This window comes from Erpetoichthys calabaricus, chromosome 4 (genome assembly GCF_900747795.2).
Source record: "Erpetoichthys calabaricus chromosome 4, fErpCal1.3, whole genome shotgun sequence".
Taxonomy (NCBI): domain Eukaryota; kingdom Metazoa; phylum Chordata; class Cladistia; order Polypteriformes; family Polypteridae; genus Erpetoichthys; species Erpetoichthys calabaricus.
The window spans coordinates 172,525,309-172,550,827 of record NC_041397.2 but is presented as its reverse complement, the minus strand read 5'-3'; the positions used below and the strand labels follow the sequence as shown (position 1 = coordinate 172,550,827).

At 37.1% G+C, this 25,519-nt stretch overlaps 1 protein-coding gene across 1 annotated transcript in view; it reads right to left on the bottom strand.

The window, feature by feature from the left end:
• tm9sf2 (transmembrane 9 superfamily member 2) overlaps window positions 1-25,519 on the bottom strand; it is a 104,672-nt gene that overhangs the window by 47,220 nt on the left and 31,933 nt on the right. Inside the window, exons 3-4 of the mRNA XM_028799952.2 lie at window positions 8,297-8,390; window positions 1,122-1,249 (exon numbers count right to left, since the gene is read on the bottom strand). Of these exons, the coding sequence (XP_028655785.2) occupies window positions 1,122-1,249; window positions 8,297-8,390 (222 nt within the window). The remainder of the gene's footprint in view (window positions 1-1,121; window positions 1,250-8,296; window positions 8,391-25,519) is intronic.

The following is a 25,519-nucleotide window of genomic DNA, read 5'->3' as shown; positions in this document are numbered from 1 at the left end:
TACATTTCACGCTGTCCAGTATTTATGTAGCACAAGAATGTGGAAGTTGGCGTATGCACAGATTTATGCATCTGAATTTTTTTGTGGATACACACATTTCCACTTTTGTCCCTACGCCATGTTTTAGCGTGAATTCTATGCACGGTGTTATGCAGGAGACCCCTGATCACCAATTCACATTGTCATCACTATTGTTCAATTCAAGGAATACTTCAATTTCAGTTCAATCTAAAATTGCCTTTTGGATTTTCATTTGCCAATGTGTTTATAGTTGGAGGCTCTGCCTTACTCATGAATACCTAAGAGTGGCAAAAACAGAAATATTCATGATTATTCAGTAGAATTATGTCATTTAATCCACTAGATAGCAGCAGAATACTGCCCAGACCTTTAGGCATAAAAATGTAAAGCAGATCATTCATTACAGGTCACCCCAAGTGTAACTTGTGATTGCATAGAATTCTGCGCCTGTGCCACACTTGGTGTTATCACCAAGATTGTACCTACAGCCAATTGATTTTTTTTCAAATTGCCTCTAACTGACTTCTCCCTCCAACAACCGTGTTTAAAACATTAGAATTGCTGTAATATTTTAACTGACAGTGTCCAAGTTCTATTATTGCTCCTAGTGCCACCAAGTATTGAAAAATGCATGCACTTGTGTTCATTTTATGGGGCATGGTTTCACTATATCTGTACTCTTGCACATGAATTGGACAAACATACATAAAGCTGGCTGAAAAACTGTTCGACATGGACATAGCTTGAGCATGCAGTTTGGTTATTGATTAATGCTGATGATGCTTCAGTATATTTGTTTAAAACATGTTAAGATTTTATTTAAAACACACAGCTGTATTACAAATTTACTTCCATTTTTTTTTCATGATGTACAGAAGTTAAGACTGATGACAATTTAGGATTCAACTAAGTTGTACCAAGCCAGGAAACAATTGCTTTATCACAAATAGGCAATTCCTATGGATTCAACTGTGTGAAGTAATTTGATTAGCAATAACTGCAAGCTAAAAATGCATTGTAGTATATCTGATTTACTGTACATAATGAGACTTACTGGTCAAAAAAAAATAAAGATACAGGTGTTTCATTAAAATACTCACCAATGATGTTGGTAATTTAAAAGCATGCCTTTCTTCAAAAACTCCAGTTTTTGCTTATCTTCTTGTTTGCTGGTGTCATAAACTTTTGTGCAGACAGGCTTACATTTTTCTTGCTTCTTAAAATTGAACTGAGGAGTTAAAAGTATGTTATAAAATTTCAAAAAGGTAAATATCCATCACAATTATACAATAATGAAAGCATATTAGAGATAATTTGAGAAAAAATATAAAACATGCTCGAAGAGAAAGAAGCTCATTTCAAAAATGAGAGAAAGCAAATCAACTGGTTTAACCAGTCCTGCCTGCTGGGATAGTCGCTGGGCAACCATGAAACAAGAGTTTCTTAAATTGCATGGACATGTAAGAAGTAATAATCCATCTATTTCTTGTACCTGATTAGACTTTACAACTGACATTTGACAACATTTTTAGAAAGAGTCCACTGCATTTTTTTGAAATGATTATATCACACTAAAGACGCTCCAGTAGACACCTCCTGGACATAAATCATGTGATAATTAAGCCACATGATAGGTTTTTCAACAGGTGGTAGCTGCAGTGCATTTGTGAAAAAAGAGTTCCTGGAATTTACTGAACTATGTGGCGTAACAGAGATAGTGAGAAATGCCAAGATACATCAAGAGTAGACATATGTTATTATTGAGGACTGTTTCATAATTTAGGATATAGTTGAAGAACTAACCGAAACAAATTTTTAAACAAATGAAAACTGGCCCATACGTCATTACAAAATACAGAAACAATTACAGATCAACAGTTTACAAAATACCATATTAAAATTAGATTACTATTGTGCAAATATCAGCATCCCCATAAAATAAACAAATGCAAAAAAAAAAACTAACTGGCATTTGAACATTTTATTTGTTCAACAAAAACAATAACTGCAATTTTAAACATTAGTAAATGCTGAAACACAGCATATGTAAGCATAATACATCCAAGACTACTTGTGATAAGTAACAATGAAAATAACTGCCCATTTTCTCATGCTCCAGAGCCTTTGAAGCCAGTAGCACATTGCCTGACCAGTTGCAGAGGATGTCAAACTTGACGAGTGCATTTGCCGATCTTCTCTCCAGAGTATGTCAAATCACACAACTTGAAACTCACCGGGAATGAAAAATTAAAATACTGTGCAGTCTATTCAGCACAGCACCTCATTTTCAAAGTATTGTGAGCTCTCCCCTTTTTCTGAAAGTTAATAACATCTACCTGGTAAAACCTGTGCTATAATGAAGGATTTCTAGGATCAGCCACAAACTCTGCCATCTAATTTTTTTTTTTTTTATTCTGTTGTGGTATGTAAAACACCAGACATTAGATAGACGAGCCTCTCTTCTGTTTGTGAAGTCCAAAACACCTGCATTCCCTATTTCTCATAGCTGCATTATATGCATTGTATTTCTGGCTTTCAACTTTCGCACACACGGATCCTGCCACTAAAACTTCCTGAAAAATAAAACCACTTTGATTTTTGTGTGGACAGTCACACACTGCTTGGACTAACATACTGGGAATGTCACACTACACAATTGGAGGTAAACTACTTTCTCCAAATCACAAAATACTCAAAGAAGGCTGTGACTAAAAATCTCTAAAAAACAGTTTTGTTATGTGACAGGGCCTTAAATGAGTATTTAAAATGGTCAACTAGGATAGATGCTACACGTGACTGCCTGATAAATATAGGATTTTAAAATAGAAGTTTTAACCACTATTTTAATAAAACAAAAAATAGGAACCTTCCATCTATAAAAGTTAAATATTCTTAATAACTTGAGCATACTATTAAAAATAGCAACAGATGCAGATTTGGAAAACCAATATTGTACAGCAGAGGTTAGGGATGGGAATCGAAAACCGGTTCTTGTTGAGAACCGGTTCCCACCGTTTCAATTCCTTGGAATTGTTTGCCATTTTTGCAAACGATTCTTCTATCGATTCCAGTCACCTCGAATGACGTCACCACGTTGCGTAGCGTCATTTACCCAGCAGGAAACATGGGGCGCCTAAGCGGCACAAATGCTCAAAAGTTTGGTTAAACTTTACGAGAAAGGATGACAACAGGGCAACTTGCAATACTTGCAAAGTAGATATTTCATCAAAGGGAGGAAACACTACGAATATGCAAAAGCATTTGCTCACAAAACACGCGATAACCTTAAATGAATGTCGTGTTTTTGATCCGCTCCGGACTAGTGAATCTCAACCGAGCAGCAGCGGTAACGTTCACACGTCCTCTCCCGTTAATATGGCAGGTAACTAATCAACTAACATTGCATATTATGTTAGCGCGATTTGCCTTATTGCAAAATCTGCTATTACTGTGCATTGCATTTAGATGACCATGACGAGAGAGACAGACAGAGTCTGGCTGTCTCAGATGCTGGCAGTTCTCGCTGCAGTCTACCGGTAGCTTCTCCTTCCACAGAGGCGGGGAAAAGTAAAATGACACAGGCCAGGATAGACGAATGTCACCGAGCAGTGACTAAGTTTGTGGTAAAAGGCTTGCACCCATTTGCCACAGTAGATGCCCCCGATTTTCGGGGTGTGTTTAATTGTAGGCTAAGTCAGGGAATGTCAAAGTTGCATGTTCTCCTCTTACCAGATGTTTCATCCGTTTCCATTTCTGAGCTGAAACATGTGTTGAAGGCAGCCGTCACTGCAGATGGATGGACAAGTTTTAGTCAAGATCATTACCTCACAGTAACGCTGCATTATGTCAGGAATGGCCAGGCTCAAGAAAAAGTCCTCAAAACCAAACCAGTGTACCAGGCACAGACAGGGACAGCTGTAGCAGAGGAGATTGATGAGATCTTGGAGGAGTATGGTATCAAAGACAAGGTTGTGGCAGCCACTGTTGATATTGCGGCCAACATGGATGTAGCTGTCAAAATAGTTGATGGTTGCAGAAATGCACAGTGCACAGTTCCATTGGACTTGAGTTGATTGTATTTGTTGCTGGCTGATGTAGTTTTATTTTTGAGTGCTCAGCTCATATATACTTTTAAAAATGAGAGTGTAAATGTTACTGGACATTCTTGTGTAACTGCCACAGAATAATTTATGTTATACTTTGTTATTGCTATAGAAGAATATTTATTTTATTATTATTTTACATTTACAAATTTTTTTCTGGGGACCCCGTGGCACCCCATCGAGGAGCCGTAGGCTGTGGATCTCTTAAGATCTCACTGTTGGGTTTGTAAGGTTATCTTGTTCAAAGATAAAACAAAGTTCTAAGCTAAGAGACCTGTGTGTTCTCCTTTTTTAAAAATAAGAATCGATAGGAGAATCGATAAAGAATCGAATTGTTAAACAGAATCGAAAATGGAATCGGAATCGTGAAAATCTTATCAATTCCCATCCCTAGCAGAGGTGGAAACCGTCAAATTCCAGCAGTTTATGCAATAAGGGGTAAATACTGAAATAGCTGCAAATAATGCACAATAGGCACATAAAGCCTAACAGAGTTACCGAAGTCACACAATTAAAAAAGTAAACTCTAATAATAAAAATAAATAATACAGCATGATGGAGCAACACAGTTCGAATTAATCTGCAATCTAGAATAAATGTAAAAGGTTTGCATTTTGTGGTCTCCTTTTTACATTTGAACTGTCATCCAATTTTTTCTACTGTGGTTAACATGCTTTTTTTTTTTTTTTTTATAAATCAAGGAGCCCAGTACTTTGCAATAACTTATAGTATGTCTCACACTGCTCTAAATGAACAAGAGCGTATTGATGGGCAACTTCAGTGATTGGCGCACCTACTGTACATAAAGTCATGGGCATTACAGGAGCATTACTCTAAACCACATTTTGCCTGAGCCATTTGAGTCAAACTTAAGCTGTGCTGCTTTCACATATATAGTAAATTCTGCCCTACATCTTGCATTTTTGTATAGCCTATACATTTCTATTGTGGAATGATTGCTCATCTCTACTCTGGGTAAACTTAAGACAGGGCAGAATTGTAGAACTTCAGTCATTTTAGCTCAGACCCAGTAATTCTTTATGTCTTGACACAAGAGGTTTTGTATACTTCTTGAGAGCTCTTCATTAAAGTGCTTAAAGAATTTGTGCTCTGTCCATTTCTGTTCTCTCTTTACATTTGTTATCTAACTAAAGTATAGTTCTCAAGGGATATATGAACATATCTATATCAGCAAAGGACCCATTTCCAGTTTATATCCTTCCTCTATTCCCTTAACCACTTTGTCGTTAACCCCTTTGAATTCTATGCAATTAAAAATTATGAGTCACACTTGGGGTAAAGGTGATGATCTGCTTTATATTTTCAAGCCTGAATAATGCTTGGGACAATATTTTGATTGCATCCAGTAGATGAAATAAAACTACTTCCAAAAAAACTCATGAATACTTCTACGTGCTTTCCCACTCTAAAATAACTCATCAATATTCATGACTGGGGCAGAGCCTCTAACCAAAATCACAATAGCAAACAAAGGCAGTTTTAGAATGAACTGAATCAGAACCATTGCTCTTGAGCGATAGGGATCACAGTGTGAATTGGTGACAAGATGTTGACACAAAGTGAAAACTTGTGCATAATGCAGCACCAAACTGCAAAACTACCATAATATACCCAGCACATTGTCAAAAGAAGCTGCTGTGTGGTGCACTAGTAGCTGTGTAACAAAAAGGTAAAATAATTGCAATCGAGTTCAAGGACAAAAAAAAAAAAAAAAAAAAAAAAAAAAAAAAGATGCGAGCCCCATAATCACGGATCACAATGCAGCAATTGTTAATGTTCAGGTCAGGAAAAATGTGAAAGTCACTAGGCCTTGCACTGTGTTAGCTAGCAAAAACACAACGGGATGCATTGCTTATGCAGATCAGGCACGAAAATTCTACCTTCTCGTGTGCAAGCAATAGCAAAAATAAGTGTGCAAAGAAACAGGCTTCTATTTTCCCTGATTGCAATATCAAGCTGTGTATTGCTGACTGTCTATAAACGTTATCACACAAAGGATGTGGACTAAATCTATTTCAGTACAGCAGTGGCCACTAAATATACCTTTTCTATTGGATTTATGTTGAGGTTTGTTATTTACAAGTTTGTTACACATTATAATTTTTTCTTGTTGGAAAAAATGTAACTTTTTGGCTGTTTTCTGGAGGTAACAATAATGCTAAGGAGGCTACACTCAGACATTTTTTACATACCTTCTGCTGCTTCTTTCCATAGTTCTCTCTCACAAAAATCTTTTACATAAAGTTATCCTCTCATTAACTGCTACTGTCATATACAGTATATAAGACCATGCCATTTACAAATATGGATGAGAACAAATCATGAGATGCTCAGAGCAGTAATTGGTGTGGCTGTAGAACTAGATTCGTGAGTGGCAGTCCTTCTGGCGACAGCTACACAAAAAGCTGCTGTTGCCTGGGTTTATTTCTTGGATTACTTTTTATCATGCAGACTTCTCTGTTACAGCTTGATTTAGTGTGGTCTCTCTTTCTGGCTCCTCTCTGGATCTCCCATCTCCAGTGCATGCATTTACTGGCAGATTGTTGACATCAAATGTCCATGGACTTCATATCCCACTCACAGACCTTTGTAAAGCAGAGCACCAGTTCACCTTACAAGAGATCCTTGGGGATCCTTATCTCAAACATCTGGTGGACATGACAAATCCAGTAAAGTCGGCACTGCATCATTCAGGTGTAAAGACTTGGGATCTTGGCACATGTAATGACCTCCTTACTTGTCAAGTGATCCTAGTAGCGGATGTCTAGAATGCACTAGAGGTTGCACATATGAATAGCATTTAATCACCTCTCTTGTCTGAAGTAGTCTTCTACTCTTGGTCGTCTTCACACTGATAGCAAGGCCAAAGCTTCAACATGCTCTGCAGATCTGACCAATTAGTCTCTACAGTTGCTCTTGTGAGTAGAAAGTCAATGCAGCATCATGAGCATACAACATGTCCCTGATAAGGACCTAGTGGACTTTGGCTGCAAAGTCCGTTTTTTTTTTCTTCTCGCGCCCCCCCCCCCCCCCCCCAATTCTGTTGTGGTATGTAATACCCGAGACAGACAGATACGTTTCTCTTGTTTGTGAGGTCCAAAAGCATGCGTTCCTTTTTTCTTGTCACGGCATTAAATGCACTGTGCTACCAGGGGAGCATTTACTGATTGTCAGCTCTCAAGCACACAGAGCAAAAATGAGTTAAGATTTTTTCAAAGTAAGCAAAGTACTAGCTGTAGTGAATCACTGGGCATGTCACATTATGCGACTGGCTTCACAGGAGCGTGCCTCCAACTTGCTAAGTTTATGCAAATTAAGGCTAGAACTTAAAATCTCTGAAGGAAAAAAATAAATAAAATTAAAAAAAATCACATAATGTGACGTATCCTTAACTGCTGCTCTTTTTCACTTTTCTTATTATCTGGATTCTTATACCAATTGTGTAATCCCAAAATTATTTACCACTTGGCTCAAGCTCTCATGGTTGTTTTTTTTTTTTTTTTTTTTTTTTTTTTTTTACTGTCCTATATCTCCTGTTGCTTTATTTTTGATTTAATAAAATGCCGATCACAAGAAAGTTTTTTCCTAGCGATCTTGGTCAAACTAACTAAAATATATCCTGCATTCCTCCAAGAATTTACCATCTTAACATGAATAGCTCCTTGATGAATTCTTTGCTCATATAAACATATTCTCCCACCAATACTTTTATGGATCAGCACAATTTACAAATATTTGTATTCCCATTACTTAAGAATTTCAATGCATGTGGTGACACCTAGAGGCAACCATTTAAAAACAAAAGTGGGTCTTTCAACTAGTACCTCATATCAGTATTAACTGCATAAAAAATGCTTTAGAAAATACTAAGAAACACATTGTCTTTATCTTAAGATTAGTATAATTCTTTTGGAATTAAATAAAATATACTCTCAGCAGACAAGAAAAATACTATTATGAGAAAAATTATAGTGCTTTACAACATAGTTATATTTTACAATAGATGGCTTGGAAAAATATCTTACATTACCAAAAACAATGGAAATGCATTACTAAAGCCTGAATGGATCAAACTAACACAGGAAACGCACATTCTATACTTTTGTACATACTGAAGTAGGAATGTTTTATTTGTTTTCTTGGATACAAACCTTGTATGGCGAAGGCTCGATTCTCTCACCAAATAAAACTTGGCCTAGATTTTCAGAGGGACGTTTTTCTGAGGTTATGGAACAAAAATCAAATCTAGAAAAAGAGAAATATGATACAATACAATGAGACAAATTAAGTCACAGCAGCAGGTCAAAAGTAACCCATATAAATTTAAAAATTAGCCATTCTTCATTTTACTCACAAGCAAGGCAGACATAGCAAAGCAGTCACTGTTTAGACAGGCATGTTTCTTTTAAAGTGATGTGCCTTGTGGGGATATTTTATTTACTATATTTGTTCCAAACCAGTACCCTACACACCCCACCCCCACTCCCCTTTTAAAGTATAAAAAGGTCACATTTCAGAGAAGTGACTTTCATGCACATTTCATGCTGGGACATCACTTTCAATTTTCCAGATTCCGTTACACTCGTATCCGTTGAAGGGTTTTACTCAACTCATCATGATGGTTAGATTTTTTTTTTTAATCCAACCAGGTTAATTCAGTTCTATTTAATTTTTTAACGTTATACTTTCAAAATTCACTTTACAGACTCTTCCTTCTTTCTCCCTCATTCTTCATGTATTACTTAAATTTTAAGTGCTCACTACAGTATCCCAAAAACCATTTCATTTACAAATTTGTTCATGCTGGGAAAAAAAAGTGTTATGGCTGCTTATGTACACGTTTAACCATTCATGTTAAACTTCTTAACATTAAATGAGGAGTACATTTTAACTGGGGAAAAATCAAAATACTGTCCAATATGAAGTACAATATGTATTTCCTGAAATGGTAGCCTACTCTCTAATAGATCTCAATCCAAAGAAACTATGTCTTTGACACACTACAACACTAAACTACTTGAACTCCTCGGTCCTCTGATTATTCAGAAGCATAAGAAAACAGCAGCTCTTTACGGAGATGGTGCTCTCTATAGAATGGTACAGGTGGTTAGAATATCTGAAATAATTGGGCTGTAAGCAGCAATACCCTCCCAACAAAATGTACATTAAAATATTATAAAATTCTTTACAATATCTCTAGGAAATAGTGGCCTAAAAAAGTATTCAGATATGCCCTCTTTTTTGACATTTAAAGGGTCTCACAAGTTTGGATAGATCAGATTGGAAATTTTTCTTGCAAGTCATAAATCCATCATAACATCCTCCGCAAAAATAAAACAAATACAAAAAAACTGTAATGTCACCACTTTTTCTGATGAAAGTCAACCTGCACTTCAACTGTCTTTTTAGCATCCTAAAACCAATTCCTGAAATTCTGTACATTTAAGCTCTTTTTGAAAGTCAAAGTACACTATATTTCTAATCAATAATAAGCTCATACAAGGTCCAAATGACAATAAACGAGAAACAAATCTATAAAGGACACACATTTTACCCACATTACTTACAATTGCTACTTCATGCTGAAGTTAAACTAGAAGTTATTTATTCTTTCTTGACCCATTCTAAAATAGGGGTGGGTATCAACAGGGACTTCTTGATACAATATTATAACTATTTTTGCCAGCCAATTTGATATGTATTGCAATTGTCTGTGCTGCAATTCTATACTGCCAGTTATTGCCTTTTTTATTGTGAAAAGAGAACTTTGCTATAAATCTGACAATTATGTCATTGTGAATAATGCAATTAAATACACATTTTAAAGTGTTTTTATCAAGTCACCAAGTAAACTTCATAATTGCATACATAACAATAGAAATATATGGAATTAAGAAATTTGGCACACTGGCACCATCATCATCATCATGTGCACTGTTGCACCAGGCTGGCACTTCAGTAACCAGCCTGCGCTGTGGAAGATCCAACAATTCCTGCAAAGCTTAGATTTATTGGGTGCTTCTGAGAAGAGAAAAAAAAAAACAAGCATATTTGTCACATTATCGGTGACTAACACTGGCTCTTTTATTTTAATTCACCATTCCTTAGTGACCTTGTGAAGTAGCTTAGTCATGTTAGCCCTGGTAAGACTGACCATCATGCATATGTACCTGAGATACATGTAGTACTGTGCAAAAGTTTTAGGCAGGTGTGAAAAAATGCTGTAAACAAAGAATGCTTTCAGAAATATAAATAAATAATGATTGTTTATTGTTATCAATTTACAAAATGCAAAGTGAGTGAACAAAAGAAAAATCTAAATAAAATCAATATTTGGTGTTACTACCTTTTGCCTTCAAACCAGCATCAATTCTTATAGGTACACTCGCACAAAGTCAGGGTTTTTATAGGATTATAGTCAGGTGTATGATCAACCAATTATACCAAACAGGTGCTAATGATCATCAATGTCACACGTAGGTTGAAACACAGTCATTAACAGAAACAGCTGTGTAGGAGGCTAAAACTGGGTGAGGAACAGCCAAACTCTGCTACCAAGGTGAGGTTGTGGAAGACAGTTTCATGTCATGGCAAGATTAAGCACAGCAACAAGACAAGGTAGTTATACTGCATCAGCAAGGTCTCTCCCAGACAAAGATTTCAAAGCAGACTGGGGTTTCAAGATGTGCGGTTCAAGCTGTTTTGAAGAAGCACAAAGAAACGGGCAACGTAGAGGATCGCAGACGCAGTGGTCGGCCAAGGAAACTTAGTGCAGCAGATGAAAGACACATCAAGCTTATTACCCTTCGAAATCGGAAGATGTCCAGCAGTGCCATCAGCTCAGAACTGGCAGAAACCAGTGGGACCCAGGTACACCCATCTACTGTCCGGAGAAGTCTGGCCAGAAGTGGTCTTCATGGAAGAGTTGCAGCCAAAAAGCCATATAAAACTATATTTTTTATAATTAAACTATAGACCACAGGCATTAACGTTTTTTTTTATTAACAAAATGAACTTCTATAAGCATATTGTTTAGTGACTATCGTCTTCTTTCGGCTGCTCCCGTTCGGGGTTAAAACAGCGGATCATCCAAAATTGTTGTCCACATATTGATTTGGCAAAATTTTACACCGGTTGCCCTTCCTGACGTAATCCTCCCCATTATAAAATACTAAAATGAAATTTCCATAAATTACATACTTTAAGAAAATATGTACACAAAATTATTCATAATACATAAGGCATAAAAAAATGCTTCTCATAATTACATGCTGTCATGTTTAATTTGGTCTGTAATGTACTGTTATACATGTGTACATGGGAGGCAGCTAAAGGACTTGAATAAGAGTAATTCGATGTAAGACCAGGGCGTGGCGTAGTGCACGAACTCTCTCTCACTTCTCTGTAGACCAGTTATGAGAAATTCCGCCTGTCCCAGATGACACCATTTCCAGCTACGCCCCCCCCCCATAATTTCCGGTCTTGGGCCCCAGAGATGAAGTCACTTCCTCTGCTCTCCCTTAAAGATGCCATCTTTGTGCCAGCAAATCAATTCAGTTGTGGAATCGAACCTGTACAAATCACTACTTAATTATCCATTGCGCCAGGAACAATATATGGGTGGCTGCCCCAAACTTTGTGTGGTTCATTGTTGGGCTTATGACAGTACCTATCTGAAACAAGGCTCAATTACAAGAAGTAGTTTTCACCATTTCTATAACAAAAAATTATACAGTTTTCTCACACATTCAACTGATATTGGCAATTAAACACTGCTTAAAATGTAAATAAATATGCATGCACTTATGAGTTTTATTCATTTTAAATCACTAATTGCACTACAGCTCTTTCCTGTTAAAATATACTTTCAATATATTTATACAGGTGTTTGTCTTCAGTGTATCAGCTACATTCGTATTTTTCATGTTAAAAATAAAATATGGATTATCATTTTAATTATGTAGTACTTGTTTCTTACCAAAACGTATGCTGAATGGCACACATCAACAAATAGTACAAATCTAAAAATAATAAAAAGCCTATTGTTTACTAAGCAGCAATTTCAAATTCATCTTTATCTGTACTTTTTCTAATTAAAAATGTAAGCTGCTGCATTTTAAACAAGTTTTCTGTCCAAACTCAAGCAGTGTCCGTTTTAAACATCAAAATAAAAAGGTCTGAATTAAATTAGTTTTCTTCCCATTTGTCTAATTGCAAAGGACATATCAGATTTCATTTTTCCATTACTCTGCTTTCTCTAACGTAAAGGCCAATATTCTAGTCACCTCTCTCTCTCACTGGTAAAACAAGCCTCCACTTGCTGCTCTTCATTTACAAAAGAACTAAAAATATAAAGGAGCACTGCAACTAAATTACCATAGAGCTTAGAAAAGCAGGGGCATTTAAAATCAGAAAATAATGGTTTTTGTAATTAGCATTTTTTACTGATTATCAAGTCTAATAGTTCAATGAAAAATGGCCAATTTAGATATGCTGATGCTCAAATTGGAGCAACACAAAATCTAGGCTTTGGGGTGCAATTGCCCAAAACATCACATAACAGGCAGTAGTGCACTTTGGGAAAAGTGGAGGAAAAATGACAAAGTTACCCGACTATTGCCTTTGTTTTACCATAGCAGAGGAATCCAGTTTATTAGCAACTCCGGTCTATATTTGCCACAACACTTCAAACATTTACCTAGAGGACTGCATAGCACTTGTGTTAAATCGCCCTAAAAGTGTCTGCTAAACACTGTAACTCTAAGTTGCATAAGGCATAGCAGAAAGGGAAATATTTTTAACTTTACATTACTCTGTTACTAGCCAATTAACACTAGAATTTCCGAACTCTATGAAAAAAAACTTATAATCCCGGCCCACCTTAAATCCCTTCGCACATTAGTGTTTTTTGTTTTGTAAATGTGTCGATCAGCCTTGATGGAGTTCAACTCTCCCTGCTCAAGCAAAGGCTCATTTCTATTTATCTGCACGTGAGGTTCCAGGATTTGTATAGGGTAAATAATACAGTATATCATAATTTGGAATACATGCATTTCATGTGTGTTCCGTATCTACAAAGATCTGGGTAAGTGAAGGATGAAAGGAAATGTGAGGCAAGAAATATTGAACACGTACCTAAAGCAGAAACTTTTTGTCCTTGTTATATTAATAATGAGGTGAACTGAATAGTGTGTGAAGACTTTAATCCAAACACATGCGCTTTTATTCAAGAATATAACCAAAAAAAAAAAATAATTCGACAGAACTCATTCCATCCATGTTTTTACAGACAACATGAAAAGCTAATGATAATGAGAATAGTGCCACACGAAACCATTCATGTGTCTGACAAAGAAACAGCCACGTTAGATTAGGTTGATGCATACTGCAATAAGGATAGGAGTAGCAGCTGGCAGCAGCAGACGTGCTAATGTTTTACCAATCATGCTAAAATGCTAAAACTTAATTACCGAAGAAGACACACTAGTGGACACAGCCCAAGGCTCAAAAGAGGAGGACAAAAGGGTCAGAGGAATTTAGTAGTGTAGGGATATTTTGGGTATTTGAAGTCCAACAAGAAGTTAAGAGTACTGTGCACTGCAAATTGTGTTGAAACCATGTTACCAAAGACAGGTAATATCACTAATCTTTCGTACCATCTGAAGCAATGTCATCCTTTAGATGCAATGCAAGACTTTAGAGTCCCAGGCCCAAGCAAGTGCTGGTGATCCCCCTAAATCAGTTTGATACCTGTGCAATAATAATAGACCATAGTGTCCACTTTCTTCAGCACCATGCCTCACAACAAAAAAAGGACCATGATATCACAAATACAAAATGTTAGATTTAAGTGCTGATTAAAGTAATTTAGGGATCCAGTTGACAAGCAGCTGCAACTTGTGTCATACTTGACAACCACATCGGATTTGTGTTCAAGTCACACATCTGAACCATATATGACTCTCACTGCCCACTTCAATGAACAAGATTGAATACATTTGCTTTTCAAATTCCAAACGGCCTACTTTTCTGAAGACCATACAGGCAAAGTCATCGCTTTAAGACTGCCATAAGCATTTGCATCCTGGGAACTGAGTAAAGACAAACAAGCCTCCACCACAATAGACAGCGGGACAAAAAGTGAAGGCCACATTACTAAACAACTGGACACAGCTGCAGTGCTTTGGGCATCAACTTCACTCAGCTATCAGTAAGTTTGTGAGCAGAGCTATATACAAATATAAATACATATACCATATAGTGCTACCAGAAACAATTATTTTGTAAACAATCTATCAAACCATTTTGATTAATCTATTTCATTTAATAATCTTATATATGAAATCTTCATTCAAATAGCCTTTAAAGAAAAAAAAAAGCGTGAGAAAGGTAGATTTAGAATTTTACTTCAAATCTCAAAAATAAATGTATTTTCTGTCTTAATTTGGAATAATTTAAATTACATAAATATTTATGTATGTTCACTGTAAGATTCATTATACATATATTTAAAAAAAAAAACAAAAAAAAAAAACCACACAACAGCACACCTTGAGATGTACATAGATGTTTACTCATAGGTGTCATGAATACAATGGCAAGGTCCTTTTTTTTCCAGATTATTGGGGAGTGGGGACTGTTCCTGTACGAGACAACTTTAAAGAATAAAACCAATCCAATATAGCTTTTTTTGTGTACCACATGTTGCACTTGTGGATGGGGAGACAATTCTACCCACATTTGGCAATGCTTGCACATACAACTCAATAGAATTTGAAAGCATATACAGTCAATCAGATCTTGCAAAGTATTTTATTTACGCTGCTGAATTATATGTGAACAGCCTTTCAGTTGCATATTTAATCAGCTGCTTCAGATCTTTGCCTACTGACCAAAAAAAGTCCTGACAATGGTTTGTTATTTTAAATACCCTCTGAAGGCCTACATTACATGAGCCCAAACGCTTAGCCATACAGACTAACTATGCAAGCACATGACAACAGCAAGCCATCACAGAAACAAGTGTTTTGATTGCACTTGGGCAGCTCCCAGTTTGCATGCGTTGCTTCATGAACACTGAATATATGAATATATGAATGTATCAGATTGGCCCAATATTGTCCGTTTTGAACAGAACTGGCGATTTTAATGCATTGAAGGTGGCATCTAGCAATGTGCTCTTTTTGAAATATCAGCACGCATACTGCCCTGTGCAAAAACTATGAAACTGTGGTGAGTAATATGGGCCGTTTAGTCACTCTAGTTTAAGTCCTTTTTTGACAGGATGTGCTGACCTGATAGAGAAAGCTGAAAAAGCCCAAAACCATTTCACTTCAGAAGTGTGAATTTGTAGCGTTTTTTTTTTTTTTTTTTTTTTTTTTTTAAATATAACGCAAGAAGATTCTCTTTGCTGTGTAGTATGGGCAGCTGATCCCAATGAAATTTTTCCCCCCTTGAAAAAGCCTGCTGCATTGTGTGTGTGGGGGATTGGCATCATTCAGTTTGGGTCAGCGGTGACAACTGCACTAAACATACATCAGCCATCGTTTACTCACTAGCATGATTTCTCTGACTAATTATCTTCACATCACTTAAAAGAACACTTGTTGACATCTGAGCGAGTGCAAGTGAGTCACTCTACTGTCCTGTCCAGCACGAGAGAGTTCCTAATTACATTGAATAATGAAATTGGAAAAGTAGGGATACTCAATTGGTTCCTTAGAAGTTAAAATTGATTATAAAAATTATTAACCTTTGCTTGGTTGGTAATTCCAAAACTTGCTGTACTGATTTGAATCCATTTTATATTAGGTTCAGTAGTTTGATTTTCTGATTAGTAGTTTTTCAGAATTTGATCTTTATCTATGCACAGAAATCTTTAATTTTAACTTATCTATTTAACTTTTATTCCTCAGAGAGAGCAGGAAAAGAGGGTGGAGCAAACTGTCATGGTATACCTTGATGAAAAAGTACGCTAAGCAGGAAACTGATGACCTGCTTGATGTGGCAACCTTGGTGGATCCACAATTCAATGGGAAAGCATCATGCCCGAAAAGATTGATGCCATCAAAATGACAGCAGTGTCTGAGATGCTGAAGGAAAACCAAGACCTGTCCACTTCAGTCAGCACAGAGGAAGCAGGAGAAGAAGTGGGAGGAGCTGTTGCAAAGCTACCCACCTAGACGAAACCAAGAAAGTCACTGGGCAGTTTATTCAAGAAATCATACCCCACCAGCACAGGACTCAGTGATAAAGAGACAATGAAAATGGAGCTTGACAGTTACCTGGTGGCATCAGATACAAACGGTGAAATGGACCTCTTGTAGTGGTGGAAGATCCATGAGAAAAATTTCCCCAAGAGCAAACTGACTGGCAAAGTGTTACTTGTGCATCCTTGCAACAAGCACATCCTCCTTAAAGGTTTTTTTAGCACAGGGGGTAACATTGTGACCTGCTACAGGGCAGCTTTAAAACCTGAGGCAGAGGACAGATGTCTTCCTTGCACGCAACCTGTAGTATTGAAATGTCTGGTCCAACACATTGACAGCACTGAGAGGCAGTACCGCACTAATGTGGATTTCTTGTGCCTTTCATTTTTTTTTTGTCTTGGAGCATAAGCTGACCACAATTGAGTGAATATGTCAGTTTTGTTTATGATCTCCTTCGATTACATTTGAAAACTGATGAATTTGTATTGATGATAAATACAGAATGTTTGTCTATTTGTGAGTTTGTTTCCCAAATATTTAAAACAGTATGAATCTATACAAAAAGGTAAGGATTTTGTATTAATACCTACTTTATTTCTTTGGAACAGACCAAAATTTACTTTGTGTTCTCCTGTAAAAAATTTTAAAAATTTACGAATTTAGCTTTGGATTTAAGATTTTAATTTATTGGCAGATGACCAACACATTTAGCGTGTTCTCCTGTAAAACTTGAAAGCTCTTGACTGGTCAGAATTGAAACTTTTATTTTGTATTACCTATTTTAATTTATATGGAATTGACCAAAGAATTTAGTGGTGTATTTTGTTTGTGTTCCCCTGTAACACTTCAAGCTTTTGACTAGTCCAAATTAAGATTTTAGTTTATTATATATGCCTATTTTATCTATTTGAAATACAGTTGCATAAATGTTCTACAGTACATTTGTTGTGTTCAACTTCCGAAAGAAAACATTTAAACCAAAATTAACCTTATGATATCTTTACATCTCACTTTGGAGTATTTTGATTTATTTTGTAATGTATATTGGTATTGACCGATATGAACAAAATAGTGAGATTTTTTTTTCTGTATTGCTCTAGTCCTAAATAGATATGTCTACTCTTTTCCTAAAGATGAATAGCTACGCATCTAGCATGTGTGGTTTACCAGGTTAGCACACAGCTGATCGGGAGCCTTTGCCAGTGCTCACAGAAGCTTCTAAACTTGGTCCATTTTTTCATTACAGAAAGGTCTGCCTGTTGCTTCCTGCTTGCATTATATTCAATAGAGCAGAAGCAAATAGAGCAATCACCTGTAGAGATCCTATCACATTCTGTTTTAACACAGAAAGGCAATGGCTTAGTGCAGTTTGAAAACATCAGTCTTCAGATTTCAAAAAAATATATGTGAAGACTTCAAAGTGGAGTATGACATGCAACAGTATACAAAACTGGACTTATTGCTTTAAGTTGCATGCAATAATATTACTACAGTCAAACAGTGTTCAGTATAGGAAGGCTGAGGGAATTACATCACAACCAGAAGAGTTACACCCACAAATTAGGAGCCATGTAGATAAGGCAGCTGATCAGTAATGACGAATTTGCCATTTCACATCTGTATTGCATCACTATCACTGTTCTTCAAACATGACAAATTGAGCATTTAAATTATTTTATCACAAAACTGTTTGCCTGAGGTAATGCAGTGTTTCAGCAATAAATAATTTATGGTGAGGAGCGTAATAGTTACAAGTTGTGCAATAATTGTCATATGCAATTTCTCATTGGGTGCGGGTTAAATTTATTCAGGTGTTCTTGTTATGCATATTCTTTTTAATGAATGATGTGCGGGTTATACAAGATTGTGAGTTGTATTCCGGTGTTGGATGCATTAGATAAAAATAAGGTAAATTTGATACCTATCAGACCACAGTAAACCGTATCAAATATTAAAACTAAACAGTCTGATCCATTAACTATCTAGTCAGAGAAAGAGGAAAAAATAAAACAATTCGGCAACTAGCTATTTTCACAATATTATGTAGTATTAGCTTTTAAGATATTAGAAAAAAAATACATTTTAACCAAAAAAAAAAAAAAAATCCCCACACACACCAGTTTTTAAAACTGCCCTGCTACCAAAAACCTTTACCAGCTGTTCACTATGCAGAGATAGGGAAAACTGAGTATTTGTACAAGGTGCAGTTTGTGGGGAGTCGTCAACAACATTCTGCTCAGGTACTGTATGTAAAGTGCAGAACATAATTTTATATTCAAGGTAAGTGACAGAATAGTAGTAATCAAAATGCAAACACTTCAGAAATAAGCTGAAATGTTTTTCACTCATGATAAACACAGGAATGTCCATAAGGCTGTTTATGGTTTTGCTGATCAGTACCTTTCAACATAAGGCTTTTGAATTGTTACATAAAATAAGTGCAAACAAATCTAGTAGTTCATCAAAAATGACATATCAAATGAGTACAGTACAGCAAATTTTGTTTCACTGTGTGGTGTTAGACAAGTTTATGTGCCTGTTTGTTATGAAGAGATAGTAACTGTGCAGGGCATCATCTGTATGTGATACATCTGCCTTGGACCCTGGTAACCAGTGAACGGCAGCTTTAAAAGTTGCCCTGCGCCATTATCACACTGAATGCACATTTTATGGTGTCAGTTTACCACCTATGCAAAATCACCACCTTCCTGTGCTTCACTATCACTAGAAGCTTACATTTTCAATTGGAAAAAGAATTTTATTAGTTATTTTATAACACTTTATTAGTTAACGCATGTAATTTAAGGAAATTACAAAATTTTTGTATTTATGGTCATGGAATAATAAGACTAGAAAATTTCATTTTGTTAATAAAAAATGACAGATAAACAATAGACCACAGGGGTTAATTATTAAAACACACTTATACAAGACGTAAATCTTCGACGTGTCTGGTTATGTAAGCGCTTAGTGTTAAACAGGAAAATTAGCGATTGGTATGGGCCTCACACACACAGTTTTTTAAAGCAACCCCTAACTGCATCAGTTTAATCCAGCTAACTTGATGTCACACATAATGAAGCAGTGTCAAATGAATGAAAAGTTTACTAACAGTAGCAGGCCACCAGCACTTGATCGTTTCCTTTTTAGCTTCTTGATAATGAACTTCCATTATCCCACCCATCCCTTATAATACGGGGTTGTCCTGTATTAGAACATAAAATGCTGCATACCATAGTGAATAATATGGGATGTGATTTGTCCCGTACTTTCGTAGACACTGTCATATATGCACTAGCTCTTCACAGTGCAGAGGCAAGATGGTAATCAAACCAGTAATACAAGCAGATACAGTTTTATTTTCATGTTGCGCAAACTTTGCATGTGAAAAGGAATGTGCGCCGAGAGAGATTCCGCATTAGCATCATCCTTGCCATTACACTGTGTTTGCACATACTGTAGTTTAAAATATGGGATATTGGGGGGGCGCGCGCTACAGATAAAACACGCATCAACAAGTCACCTTGCACGGTACAGTGGAACATCCAGAACAAGACACTACATGCACTGATGTCTGCCAATGCAAGTCCACCCAACAAAGACGCTGTCCAGGTTTAGGTCTGAATGGAACACAGAATGTCAGTGGTCAGCCCCTTTCCCTGGCAACAAACACACTTGACGTCAAGCTTTTTCAGCCATCAATGGAGGGATATCTGACCTGCAAAAAGCACAATGCAGGTGCTATCCATGTGCAAGATGCTAAAGGGCAGATGAGACAGACTGGAATCTCTTACTTTCCTACAGCTCACTCACATTTACCCTAAAAGGAAACATAGTACTGTAGCTAACAACCTACCATGTAAAAGTTTGGGCACCCCGGAAAAAAATATCAATTTATAAATTTGCTAAGCATTTGAGGCAGCAACTTCATTTACATATTTTATACCTTATGGAAACAGCAACACTTCAGTAGTAAAATATTTTTATTGGACCAAGAGAACCAATGTAATGTGCATTTAAACAGAAATTGGCAGGTGCATAAATTTGACCACCACAAAGGAATAAACCCATCAATATTCAGTAGAGCCTCCTTTTCCTAAAAAAACAGCATGTAGACACATCCTACAGCCACTGACAAGTCCCTGAATTCTGGCTGGTGGTGTTTTGGACCATTCTTCCATACAAAATGCCTCCAGTTCAGTCAGCTTTGATGGCTTCCGAGCGTGGACAGTCTGCTTCAAATCAATCCATACAATTTTGATGTTCAGGTCTGGGGATTGGGATGGCTATTCTAGAACATTGTACTTGTGCATCTGCAAGAATTCCTTGGTAGACTTTGAATGGTGCCGTGAATCATTGTCATGCTAAAACATCCAACCCCGGCGTAACTTCAACTTTGTGATGAACTCTTGAATATTCTTGTAAAGAATCTGCCGATACTGGGAGGAATTCATGTGGCCCTCAACGTAAACAAGGTTTCCAGTACCTGTGCTAACCACACAGCCCCATAACATGATGGACCCTCCACCAAATATTTACAGCAGGCAGCAGGGTCTTCTCCTGGAATGCTGTGTTTTTTTTTGCCATGCCTACACCTCTGGTTGTGACTAAATAACTACCTTAGTCTCATCTGTCCACAGTATTTCCCCCCCCCCCAAAATGTCTCTGGTTTGTCCAGATGCACTTTTGCATACCTCATGAGACTCTTCTTGTGGCGAGTACTAAGAAAAGGCTTTTTGCGTATAACCATCCTACCAAGCTGTCCCTGGTGCAAAGTGGACTTGTCTGTGGAACGACGTACAATGATACCATCGGCAGCAAGATATTCTTGTAGCTCTGGAGGTGGTATGTGGTTTGTCTGTGACCATTCTAACTAGGCTTTGGCTGTGCCTTTCAGATATTTTCTTGCACTACCACATCTTTCCTTCACAAAGACTGTTCCTGTGGCCATCCATTCCTAACTACATTTCTAACTGTGGAGACAGAGTCCAAACCTTTGTACCCTTCTCCTAATTCAGAATGACAAATTATCTTCGTTTTTAAGTCAGTAGTGAGTTCTTAAGAGATTCCCATGTTGCCACTCTCTAAGAGAGAACCAAGGACAAGCACAACTGGCAATTACCTATGTTAAATAACCTTTTTCATGATTGGTTGCAACAGTTTAAAGGTCTAATGAGCTAATCAAAGCAATTTTGTGCTGTAACCTGTCAGCATTAAATGACAACAGGTCTTCAAATGAGTGCAATTAAAAGCATGCCCAAATGTTCGCACATCTCAATTTTGTACATTTTATTTCATACAACTCAATGCTACACTGAGAATTCTGGTCTGATAAACATCCCCTTGTCTACATTTCTCTAGTAAAAAAATGGCATATTGCTGTGATCCCCTCTTATGAAGACCGAGCAAATTATCATGCAATCTCAGAGGGGTGTCCAAACTTTTACATAGCACTTGTAAGAGCTAACCAGACCACAGACAGACATGAGACCACAATGTCCACCACACACACACAATGTTTATTATACTACTATTTACAAATTATTCACACAGTTGCACTCAGTCCTTGGTCCTTCGGGCTGCCTCCACTCCTGTCTCGCAAGCTCCATCCTCTTCCACCCGACCCCGGCTCCCCGAATGGAGTGAGGCGGCCCCTTTTATAATGCCCTGGATGTGCTCCAGTGTGGCAGAAGTGCTGCCCTTGCACCTGGAAACCCTCCGGGCGTACACCATCCCTGGTCTGTCAGCACTTCCTGGTGTACCGGAAGCGCTGTCCCCCAGGGATCAAGGACTGTCCAGGTGCCCAGAGAAGAGAAGTGCAGCTCTCCCGGTCCCTCCTTCCTCCAGGCATCCCGGAGGGGCAGGGTTCCTGGCCGTCTATCACACACTGTATATTTTACCTACTGTAGCTTACATTAGCCTATATTGCACGGTAACTAACAAAACTAAACAAAAATCAATACAAAATGATCATGCTGATATTAATGTCGATTCGGGTTGAAAGTTAAGACAGTTAAACTTTTTTTATATTTACAATAGCCAAAGTACCAGGCATTGCATGGATTTATCTGTAGAATAGGTTAAGGAAAGCAAATGTTTTTTTTTTTGTTTAAAAAAAGGTGACACTGTTATTGCTCGCTGTCTCAAGTAGTGCTGGGCGGTATGACCAAAATTCTATAGCACGGTATTTTTCAAGATTGTACCGGTTTCACGGTATTCGACGGTATTTTTTTCCCATGCATGAGTTAATCACATTTTCCACTGCAATTACTGCAGTAGACTGGCTAAGAATAACCTATTCTACTGTCATGAGAATTGTACAAAAAAACATTTTAATGTGCACACAAGTATTAATACAGGTTTGCATGGCTCCATAAAGTGACAGTTTTCAAAGGGGGGTGGGGGGCACAAATGAAGAGAAGGAATCACACTGCATGACAGTTGCTGTCAAAATATAGAACCTTTTTATTGAACAAATTTTGCAAACCGCTTAAACTAAAACTTTGACAACAAATTGTCAACCATCCAAAGAGGCATTTAGCTGTATTGCGCTGAACATGTCTTAGAAAAGGAATAAATGGCAAATATTTTTTGTAACCCAACTACACTTTGTTAATGTTAACAATCTCTGTCCACTTACATGTTAAAGTGACTTTAACAACTTTACCATCATTAAACTGCATAATATATAAACTAATAAATAATAATAAAATAAATAATAGTGCAACTACATCAAAACTTCAAGCCCAGGTACATTACACAGTATTCACCAAACTAAAATAAAACAAGTGCAACTTGGAGATGACATCTTTACCAACTGAACCGTCATTAAGGCAAATTGCATTAATATAGACCTTGCTTCAAGCTAAGAGATAGATATATATATATATATATATATATATATATATATATATAGATATAGATATAGATATAGATATATAGATATATAGATATAGATATATATAGATATATAGATATATAGATATACAGTGGTGTGAAAAACTATTTGCCCCCTTCCTGATTTCTTATTCTTTTGCATGTTTGTCACACAAAATGTTTCTGATCATCAAACACATTTAACCATTAGTCAAATATAACACAAGTAAACACAAAATGCAGTTTGTAAATGGTGGTTTTTATTATTTAGGGAGAAAAAAAAAATCCAAACCTACATGGCCCTGTGTGAAAAAGTAATTGCCCCCCTGAACCTAATAACTGGTTGGGCCACCCTTAGCAGCAATAACTGCAATCAAGCGTTTGCGATAACTTGCAATGAGTCTGTTACAGCGCTCTGGAGGAATTTTGGCCCACTCATCTTTGCAAAATTGTTGTAATTCAGCTTTATTTGAGGGTTTTCTAGCATGAACCGCCTTTTTAAGGTCATGCCATAGCATCTCAATTGGATTCAGGTCAGGACTTTGACTAGGCCACTCCAAAGTCTTCATTTTGTTTTACTTCAGCCATTCAGAGGTGATTTGCTGGTGTGTTTTGGGTCATTGTCCTGTTGCAGCACCCAAGATCGCTTCAGCTTGAGTTGACGAACAGATGGCCGGACATTCTCCTTCAGGATTTTTTGGTAGACAGTAGAATTCATGGTTCCATCTATCACAGCAAGCCTTCCAGGTCCTGAAGCAGCAAAACAACCCCAGACCATCACACTACCACCACCATATTTTTACTGTTGGTATGATGTTCCTTTTTCTGAAATGCTGTGTTCCTTTTACGCCAGATGTAACGGGACATTTGCCTTCCAAGAAGTTCAACTTTTGACTCATCAGTCCACAAGGTATTTTCCCAAAAGTCTTGGCAATCATTGAGATGTTTCTTAGCAAAATTGAGACGAGCCCTAATGTTCTTTTTGCTTAACAGTGGTTTGCGTCTTGGAAATCTGCCATGCAGGCCGTTTTTGCCCAGTCTCTTTCTTATGGTGGAGTCATGAACACTGACCTTAATTGAGGCAAGTGAGGCCTGCAGTTCTTTAGACGTTGTCCTGGGGTCTTTTGTGACCTCTCGGATGAGTCGTCTCTGCACTCTTGGGGTAATTTTGGTCGGCCGGCCACTCCTGGGAAGGTTCACCACTGTTCCATGTTTTTGCCATTTGTGGATAATGGCTCTCACTGTAGTTCGCTGGAGTCCCAAAGCTTTAGAAATGGCTTTATAACCTTTACCAGACTGACAGATCTCAATTACTTCTGTTCTCATTTGTTCCTGAATTTCTTTGGATCTTGGCATGATGTCTAGCTTTTGAGGTGCTTTTGGTCTACTTCTCTGTGTCAGGCAGCTCCTATTTAAGTGATTTCTTGATTGAAACAGGTGTAGCAGTAATCAGGCCTGCGGGTGGCTACGGAAATTGAACTCAGGTGTGATACACCACAGTTAGGTTATTTTTTAACAAGGGGGGCAATTACTTTTTCACACAGGGCCATGTAGGTTTGGATTTTTTTTCTCCCTAAATAATAAAAACCATCATTTAAAAACTGCATTTTGTGTTTACTTGTGTTATATTTGACTAATGGTTAAATGTGTTTGATGATCAGAAACATTTTGTGTGACAACATGCAAAAGAATAAGAAATCAGGAAGGGGGCAAATAGTTTTTCACACCACTGTGTATATTTATATATATATATATATATTATATATATATAATATATATATATATATATATATATATATATATATATATATATATATATATATATATATATATATATATATATATATATATATCTCTATAGATAGAGATATACAGTATATATATATATCTCTATAGATAGAGATATAGATATATATATAATAAAACTGCAACTTGCATTTATAATACTATTTGTTGTTTGTTTAGTGGGTCAAAAAAAAAAAAAAAAGGTCAGTTTTTAAATCCAGTTCGCCGTGTCTGTCTTCGTGGGTGTGATTGCTCGACCGCAGGGAGTTGATGAGGTGATTGGGGCGAGTCGCATCTGATCATTCTCAATTGCTTCGTCAGCTTAGTGTGGCATGTGAATAAGGCGCTGAGCTCACGGACGGAGACGTATATTTATGGGCCGGCAGGATGGGGGAAGGAAAAAAGAAAAGATAGAACACAAGGAGGTTAAAGAAGGGAAAAGGCAGTCATGGGAGACGATCCAGACACCAGGAAGGAGAAGGCAGCACGAGCTGTGGCTCCGTG